This window comes from Nannizzia gypsea, genomic scaffold (assembly GCF_000150975.2).
Source record: "Nannizzia gypsea CBS 118893 supercont1.1 genomic scaffold, whole genome shotgun sequence".
NCBI lineage: Eukaryota > Fungi > Ascomycota > Eurotiomycetes > Onygenales > Arthrodermataceae > Nannizzia > Nannizzia gypsea.
In genome coordinates, this window is record NW_003345201.1 from 1,193,964 (window position 1) to 1,203,313 (window position 9,350).

A 9,350-nucleotide genomic window follows, 5' to 3' on the forward strand; every position below is an offset into this window, starting at 1 on the left:
AAAGGAAGGAGGAGGACCAATCACTGGGGAGCCGCTGGCCTCTTCTGCATGGTGAATAATAACTCCGGGACGAGCCTGATGTTTTCTTCTCCCAACAGGCCAATACAATCACCTCAGGCATTCAGCCCGCTGTTGTTGAGCTTAGTTCTTTTGCTTTTTTATTTTCTTGTCATCTTGCGTTGTTTTGCAAAAATGCAGGGCCTTCAATGATGAGCCATGTTATGGATTATTGGAGGTTGCATGTTGTCTACATGCTGTTGACCTCAACTCCCACACAGGTGGAGACGAGCTTCTTGCGTCATGTTGTCAGGCCGAATAATCCCTATTTCTCTAATGCAAGTCAATTGTTTGCATCGGCATGTTTGTTTTGGGCAGCATCTAATAACGACAGTTGCAAGGGGAGCCCGCTCGGTGTGAATTATACCCTCCTGCCTTTCCCATGGCCAATCGTTCAATATCCCCGACGACAGTAAAGGGTTGTTCAATGCTCTGCGTCGGCTCTTAGTATATCCCAGTCGTCAAGCATTGTCTAAATGCCTAGCCCGCTTCTAATTAGTGTGTATCCCGAGCTAGAGTTTGCTCCTGGGACGCACTTATCTTGCACAGCAATATCCCTGTGCAGTCTATCATCAGCCTCTCCGGCCCAGGATACCTCAGTAGCATTTGTTATATATATCTAATCCGTTTATCAAGTGATCTTATCAAGATGCTCTCAATTACTGCCTAGTATGTACGAGCTTGATTTCTGAGGTTGAAGTAGAATTTGCCGTATTGGGAATTCACATGACATGGCCCGATTGGGATATTTTCTACTTCTTCTCTTCAACCTCATCTCGTATCTTCAAAAGTCTTCCTTTTCAAACCTCCATATCACCAGCAGGGTTTTTCAGCAGCCAAAGTCCTTGAGGAATCATGGCTCAAATTATCTGTACGCGTCCGGCTCGCCAGGCCGTGGCAGCAACAGCCACAGCCAAGTCCGCCGCCTCGGTCTCTGTTCAGAACAATCCTCAAGGCCAACGCGTTGCTACTGGTCCCTGTGCACAAACCATCCAAAAACCACTATCGCTTTGTCAATCCCAAAATCTAAGGCAGAAACAAAGCCTTGCATTCGCCCAGATCATGCTACACGCTTCAGTGGGTTATATTCCTAGCTTAGGTAAATATACGGCTATAGCTAATTGCGTAATATAAGTTCGGAACGCTGTTCTACCTTAGGTACGATCACGAAGGAAGTCACATTATAAATACATTACTAAATACTGCATACATTAGAGAATTCTTGCCTTTATCTTGCTTCGGAGAACGTGATCTTCTCAACCTAAAGCGCCCGGACTCGAACGTCTCCTATGGTGACTTTGTCGACGGCTGCTCTGGCCCTGAAGCCGAGACCGGCAAGCGTGGACAGCCACTGAAGATAATCTTACGGGGCCGCAACCCAAAGGCCGATAACGTTTTGGACCTACTTGTCAGTTATTATCTTCGCCTTTCTCAACCTTCTTAGAGTTTCCGCTCACTTTCCCTAGGAACACGGAGTTTTTGACGCTCTGGAAAGAAATGTGCTTGAAGCAGTTCAACTTACGGTATTTGTTGATAAGGAAAACCCTTCACATGTTTTAGAAAGCTATACTTTTTCTTTCAATTATACAGAGGCCGGTGTTAATGAGCTCAAGAAGGGGCTAGAAGCAGTGTCCCTGGAGACCAAAGTGCATACAACGGAAGTTAAAACTTTTCGAACTGCAAAACAGGGCCTAGAGATGATAATCCGGAGGCTCATCACTTTAAGCACTTTTCTCCCCATTCTACCAAGTAAGAACATGTTTGCCCACTACAACCTGACCTTTGATACTAATAAATGTATAGACAAGCGGTTTCTAGAAGTTCATCTTTTTTATACTGAAAACTGCCCTCTGCAGTATGAGCCTCATGGGTTTAAACCTACAAAACATGGTCAGATATTATATCCCAAAGATGAAACTTGGAAGAAAGAAACACAATCATGTGGTATAATGGATGCTGGCTGCCACAGGTGAGTGATAATTTCCTCCCATTTGGAGTTCATTGTCGTCCTCGGTACTAATTGTTTGCTGGAAGAGTCGGACTTAAAGTCACCTCTCTTAAATATACTCGTGAAGACGAGAACGACGAGGAAGTGGGAACAAGACAGGTTCCAGATACCCTTGAATATTCAGAGATAGTAAATCGTGAGAGCGAAATTGGGCTAGAAAATGAAGAGCCTTCTTCTCAAGCCTTGGCCCTAGCCTCCGACGAAAGAAGTTCACAAGAGTCAATAGAAGTACCGGAATCAACGCAAACGAGACAGGATGCCATTACGAAGGGAATGTTACAACAGATGGTGAGGATATAGACTGAATGGGTTAAGGCCTATCAAATTGCTAACCCTTGCTTTAACTGGTAGCTTGAGATACCAACTCCAGACAGCGAATTAATACCAACCCAAGTGGAATCTTATTTGAATTCCAACCTCTCAAAGTCGGCTCCAAGTGCTAAGCCCTGTCTGAGCCAGATACAGACATCAAAAATTAAGGAGAGAATAATTATTTCCCAAACAACCCAAATTGCAGGTGATATGGATCCTAAAAGTGGCAGGGGTGAGGTAAATTGCCAATGCGGCTGGCATGAGCCAGAGTCACACATGGTATAGGCCTATTGAGCTCTATTTCCCGTTTCTCTTATTTACGTTTCGTTCATTCTAACATGTTTTGAGCAGCTTGAATGCGATTTCTGCCATACCAGACAACATTTGACATGTTATGGATTCTTACACCCCAATGACGAGAAAATTCCTACCACCCATGCATGCTATAAGTGCCTTTTGGGGTCGAATGAAAGCAAAGTCTTCAGGCAAATTGAAACTCTTGTGTTGCTCCGACAAGCGCTCAAAATAATTATTGAAGATGGCTACCCAAGTCGAGTTAAAGAATTTTCCCAAAAGCTGCGTAAGTATACGCTAACCCCCATTCAAACAGATGTACAGCCTACTCACAGTTATATAGACTGCAGTGGAAACGAGGTTGTGCAGATTACGGACCTACTTAGAAAGAATGGCTTCCTCCAGCCAACTCCTGGGTCGAAAAGTAGGGGGTTTGCGGAAAAGGGTCTTCCCAGATTCCGAGTCCCAGGCTCGGAGGAGATTAAACATCGCCTGAGGAACGAGATCTTCAACCCTTTGGCCAAAATATCACACCACGTACGTACCATGCTTACTGGCCTAGGACAGCACTAACAGGTTTTCTCCATAGTATACGATACCGTCAACTCTAGATCATCAGCAAAGTGGCGTCTATCCTGTTGCAGTTCCCACGACCCACAGGGCTTTGAGTACAAAGGCAGGAAAAATGGCAAGTAGCCACACTGACCTACAGCACAAAAGAGTGGCGAGTATCCAGACCATTCCAAATTCAGAACCAATTGTTATCAGCGAAGATGAGGATGACAACATCACCGTGCCTCATGCGGCCCCAAGAGTGGCTCCTTCGAACTGCCAGCGCATATCGCCTATGGCAAATGGGGGCCGGACCGAGCGTGATAATGCTGCCACTACTAGCCCTCCGTCATCTCCTCCGCATTCTCAATACTCACTTGCATCCCGTGCCCAAGACGAGCTAAGAAGAGGCCTGAGATATGGCGGGGGAAATGGCCGGCCACTTGTTGATGCCGACTCGCAGGTTGCTTCTGTTGATAAATCTGCAAAGCAATTGCCATATAAACGGCGTAAACTTAGCAATGCGGCCCATCCCATTGACATCGGCGATTCTGCGGCCGAAGAGAGTTGTTGAGCACCGAGGATGCTATACTTACTGTTTGTTAACGCGGTCAGCTGCCTCTTTTCTCGTGTTCTTCGCTGTAGTTATCATTTATCTGACTTCTCATTCTTTCCAGCCAGGTGCCTATTCCATACATTAACATGATATATATTTACTCCGTAATTGAGCCCATCCATCTCTGCTAGTGTGATGCTGATAAATTCCTATCCATTTTACCCCATCTACTCCGTACTCATTTTATCATTATGTTAGCTCCTTTGATCATATTTCGCAAAAGCGAGAAATTGAAATTTCTCGTCGCATAGCGGCGAACTTGAGATGACTATTTATATCTAGGCACTTAAGCGGCATCTAGAACAAGCAAATATCATAACGCTGATCTGCCATCTATTGAACTCTCGCTTGGGCTGATCTCCCTTCCTCCAAAACACCCCCAATTCGCTCTCCTCTCCTTGCCACTGTAGAGAACGGGCGATGATGGGCGCGCTTTGGCCTCAATTCGGCCTGGAGTCTTCAATACGAGTTTTATATATGCTCGTGGAGGCAATAAAGTGTAAACTATGTTTGCTGGAGAATTCCTCCAGCTAGACGTATCTTCTGTTGTTATTCCATATTTTCTTTTTAGTGAAAAGATCAACTATTTAGTTACTGTACTTATCAAATTCTCCATCGGCTTGTCATTGCATTAGACAATCTCGCATGCCATAAATCCATAGGGAATACTCCTGATGACGCCGCCATTTCGCCACGAGATCATTAAAATGTAGAGGGAACTACGGGGCTAAAATGGAGAGAGAGATGGATGGAGATGGGGCGACTATTTTCACAAGGTGCATTGTCCGAAGAAATGTGAGATTTTTTAGAAAGTGCTCGATTAATTTCAGAATCAAGACACTTGGCAAGATCTAATAATTATTGCTATTATTTATTATCGGCTATTATTATTGCTATTGGTATGGGGGCTACTGCAAGCAAGACGCTGCCTACTGTTATTGATATGGGGAATTTGACGATAAACCATGTCGGATTAAGCTTGTCTGACGAAAGAGCTCGATCAGATTTACTCCAAACATCCTTATATGAGCCGATCGTATGGCAATTATGAGCCAGGTTAAGTTGACGTATTCTCATGGGTGCTGAGATGGTTTGATTGTCATAATAGCATCTGAGAATAAGATGCAGGGTGCGTTCCAGGAAAATCCCATCAGAAACTGGGTTAAACGGCCCATCGCGGAGTGTGGTCAGTAGGTAAGCGGTTGAAGATGGGTCGGACCAGGGGGTTTTGATGATGGTGGTTAAGACAGCCAAAATAGGGGCCCATCTTCGGCACATTTTATCTCTGTGGCTTCGGCCTGTGAAAGTGACAGGAGATGGCGGTGATGATCAAAGGCACCAAGCATGCACTGTACTCCGTATGTACTCCATATGGGGCACGGATTTCAAAATATGCAAGGAGTGCTCAACACAACGTACATGATAGGGGAGGCTCTCCGTGACTCGCTCTTCATAATTGATACTCCGTATGCTGGCCGTCTACTCCGTATCCCCTCAGTGGCAAGGACGATAGTCGTGCTTATGGGTGCCACAAGAGGCACAGAGAAAGAAGAGAGACACGGAAGAGGCCCTGTCCAACCTCTGGGTCTACCGTTAAAGTTAAGAGCGGCCAGTGTTTCAACCTCCCGTAGTTGGGAGAAAATCGTCCAAGGCGTGGAACGCTAGGTTAGGTATGTTTACACGGAGAGTGTTTTTCAACAATCTACTCCATACATGTGCATGTAGAAAAGCTGTTCGATGCGATGCCCGTGGATGGTTAACACGATACACTCGGCCGTGATCGCCCTTGGATCACCCTAGTAAATCTTGCGAATCGGTTCAGCTATGGTATGGGGCTTGAGATTTTAATCTATCTGCAGTTATTATACTGCTCAGATCGTGATATAGGGTGACAGAAAAATGCAGGCCTGGTCGTTCGAGATGTGGTCCCAGCAAATCGGGGACAGCTCGGGCTCCATATATATCTAGATAACTATCAGCAGGGAAAATATACATGCTTCTTCCCCTTGAACGTTGAAATCCTTTAAGCCGGAATATGCCTTTTTCAGTCCTAGCTCTTGCGGCTCTCCCGTACCTGGTTGGCTGAAGCCGGTGCCCAGGGCTTCTCCTTGCTTTCCGTCCTGGCCCGTCGTCAATCACATCTCAGCCCATCCGGCAACACCTGCCGGACGGGCGTGGCCTCGTCTCTAGTTATGCCGCTGTTGTTATGTAACTGCATCGTAAGAAGAGATGTCAACAGTAGCACAGCCAGTGTACGGAGTAAAGACGAGGAGCTGCTGCCAACGGGAAGGAGTCCCGTCTCGTAAGTAATGCAGCGACTGTCATAGCCTGGTCTCCGGAAGCGCAAGCCCAGTCGATTTGTGTTTCAGGTCCCCATTTTTGCTCTCCTTGGTAGGCCAGTTTAATTAATCCTAGACCAACCAGCAGAGGTACGGAGCATATTTCTCCACAGGGCATATAGAACGGGTCGAAGCCGAGGAAAGCTCCAGCAGGGGGGTCCAGACGCACAGGAAGGAAGCATCGTGATGTAAGGACCAGGCACATAACTATATGTATGTACAAACTCGCGAGTTGTTGTGGTGTGAGCGTCATAGCGAACAGTGCTGGATACCTTATATCGAGTGCATTGATTCTTCTCCTCCCCGTAAACACTTCGTACGGAGTAAAGCCGGGTGCTCTTTTCCTGACGTCTCTCGCATCTTCAGACCCCCGGACGGGGTTATCAGCTTCAGATATCCCCTTGCACGATCTCCAATTTGTGTGACGATCCTCGCTGGTGTTATTTTGGCGCAGCGCAGCGTAGAGGCTAGCGAAAGATTACCCCTGCAAGCCCCCGAAGGAGCCTAGAAAGAAGCAAAGACGAATAAGAAGCAAAAAGGACCCAAACGGCGGCAAGAGAATATTTTTGGGGCCTGGAGAAAGGAGGCAGCGAAAGAGAGAGAGCGAGAGCCGGCCATGCGATGCGACGCGATGCGAGGGCCTTTTTCCTGCTGTACCTTCGCCCGCTCGTTGCTTTTTTCTTCCCACTCGCGGTGTACCTTTTTGCTTGCTTAGTTACACGCCCCGTACAAATATCCCGCCTTTCTTCTCCTCTCTCCCGCGTCTCTGTTGGGCATCAGGCACGAGTGCTCCTTCGAGAACGCCTTGAACGAGTCCGCTGGCCGTGGGATCGAGTTGTTCTGACCGTGGTTGAGCCTGGAAGTTCGCCGCGCTGTTGGTGATATCGACAACCACAGGAGTACTCTTTGCCAGGAACAAGGGGAAAGAAAGAAAGAAGAAAAAAGAAAAAGAGCCATCATAATAATAATAGCAAAAAAAGCCTTCAATAGCTGCCAGGTCGTGCAACTATTTCCTCTCGCATGGTTGGCGGATCGGCGACATCGCGCTGTTCTGGAAGCACAAGGGCAGGCCCAGATGCTGGCACAAACCACGCTTCTGCCCATTGAGATAGTCGCTATACATACCAGCCGGCGCAGCAGACAGCCGTCACTCCTCGATCTTACAGACACACATGTTTCACACAGGCAGCATGACACTGGATATCCCCCCGCGGATGTCAAGTGTTCCCAAGCAGCAGCAATACCACCACCACCACCAGCGTCAGTACCGGCAGGACACCCCCCAGGGGATCATCGAACGAGCCTTTGACGCCTACGGTGCTACGTCGAGTCCCGACCTGGCCCTCTGGAGGGAGCACAAGGGAGGCGTACGGGAGACGGAGATAGAGACGACGCCGCGAGCGGAGAGCTGTGCGTCAGATCTCACCGGGGGCTACAGCATAAACCGGACAGGCCGCCTGGACGAGGAGGTACCTGATATAGAGCAGCAGCCGGTCAAGGAGCACAAAGTACGGCCACGTCTTTCGTCTCCCTTTCTTCGGCACGTCACAAAAAAGACACCGTCGAGTTCGAAACAAGACACTCTGCGGCCTTCCGATTCCTCTTCAACCTCCCAGTCATTCAATCAGTCCCAGAATACATCTACCATCCGACCATACCACACAAACGGAACCTCCTCCCAGGACCTTGCCCTCAGGGACTACCGCGCCGGTTCCAGTCAATCTACTACCGACTTCTCGACAGATAACAGTCCTGGGGCAGCTTCTTCACGTAAGGCAAATACTAAGCAGAAGCATCGGGCCACCCATGATTGATCTTATCCAAACTCTTCCCCAGGCAGCGCAAGGCGCCTGCTCCTTGCCCTCCATCCCCTTGACCGGGCAGCTACTCCTCCTTCCATCATGTCCAATGAGTCGGATATATCTCTCTACAAGACTCACAAGTTTGAACGGGCTCAACGGGCGCTCGACCGGCTGACAGCCAGATCCCCCAACTCAAGGAAACCGGACGTGATGCAGTCAGAGTACCGGCAGAACGATGGGCTAATGCCTGTCCAGCCGCCTCTGGACCGATACCAATCCACTACATCCCTCCAGGATCCCTTCGATCATCAGAAGGACCAGGTCAGTCAACAACAGCAACAACAACAACGTCAGGAGAATGCCAAACTAGGAGAAGACACAGGAGAACGCCTCACAGACCGCAAATATGAAGGTAACTGGAGGCATTTCAGCTATAAACAAAAGAAACTTAACTCGGCGTGGTTTGATGGAATCGAAAGTCACCTAATGCACGATGATATGGAAGACATTCGACCGGGAGATCAGGTCGAAGTCATGTATGGACAGCTAATATCAAGAGATCCTGCACCCTCCACCAGAGAACGACGTTCAATGAGCTTGCCTTCTCGGCAGCCTAGCGTTCAGTCCGGAAAACCTGGCCAGAGCCGTCTTGCAGTAACAAACGGGTCAACGCAGAAGCCCAAGACCTCGGCAGGCTCCGTGAAATCAGCTTCAATGGCTTACTCAAATACCCATAGCCACCCTCAAAACACCGAAACCACCTCTCGGACAACTGGGAAATCAGATAAGGAGAAACCAAGAATAAGGAAAAAGAGTAGCCGTGCTATCTTGAATGCCTCAAACCTGAACGAGTCGAGTGTGCTCTGCCTTTCCTCGTCCGAGGACGAGAGTGAGGACGAGTCGTCCGACCATACTACTGGGCTAAGGGACAGTATCACGACGATCGACGAAGGCTTCCAGATATGCACTGCGAAAGCTGTGACTGCTACTAGTCGGCCATCAGTCAAACGAGTTCGTTCAAGTAATAAGGTGCGGACAGCGAAGAGCACGGCGAGCACGGCGACTCAATCACAGAATGGCGATATCTCTAGTAGGCCGTCTAGCCTTCACCCGTCAGTAATGAGTCCAACTGACTCGAGCTACTCTGGTGGCCTTACCGTCTCTGACCGGCTGCCCGCATCGCCCCCAACACTACCCCGTATACGGACTCAGTTCTCGCCGGCCGAGAGCGGGCTATCCAAACCAGGAAACAGAAGAAGCCGTGTCATAGCAGTGACTAGGCAAGATGAGTTCCTGTTGGATCTGTTCAAAAACAAGAAAACCATGCCAATAACGCTGTCCTCAACAGTCATTTCCATCACCAGGGAATG

At 48.4% G+C, this 9,350-nt stretch overlaps 3 protein-coding genes across 3 annotated transcripts; 2 read left to right on the forward strand and 1 right to left on the reverse strand.

Moving 5' to 3' along the window:
• Positions 1 to 912: 912 nt before the first annotated feature.
• Positions 913 to 3,797, forward strand: MGYG_00433 (hypothetical protein; the record flags this gene model as incomplete). The annotated part of the gene is made up of 10 exons (XM_003176297.1): positions 913 to 1,134; positions 1,193 to 1,215; positions 1,273 to 1,465; positions 1,524 to 1,806; positions 1,861 to 2,026; positions 2,092 to 2,353; positions 2,423 to 2,656; positions 2,729 to 2,957; positions 3,015 to 3,208; positions 3,261 to 3,797. The coding sequence occupies 10 exons, from the start codon at positions 913 to 915 to the stop codon at positions 3,795 to 3,797; spliced, it is 2,343 nt and encodes a 780-aa protein (XP_003176345.1).
• A 2,006-nt stretch (positions 3,798 to 5,803) lies between these two features.
• On the reverse strand, positions 5,804 to 6,383 carry MGYG_00434 (hypothetical protein; the record flags this gene model as incomplete). Its single annotated transcript, XM_003176298.1, has 2 exons — positions 5,804 to 5,959; positions 6,096 to 6,383. 2 exons carry the CDS (start codon positions 6,381 to 6,383, stop codon positions 5,804 to 5,806), a joined length of 444 nt encoding a protein of 147 aa, XP_003176346.1.
• Positions 6,384 to 7,368: 985 nt separating this feature from the next.
• Positions 7,369 to 9,083, forward strand: MGYG_00435 (hypothetical protein; the record flags this gene model as incomplete). Its single annotated transcript, XM_003176299.1, has 3 exons — positions 7,369 to 7,948; positions 8,015 to 9,009; positions 9,075 to 9,083. The coding sequence occupies 3 exons, from the start codon at positions 7,369 to 7,371 to the stop codon at positions 9,081 to 9,083; spliced, it is 1,584 nt and encodes a 527-aa protein (XP_003176347.1).
• Positions 9,084 to 9,350: the final 267 nt, after the last annotated feature.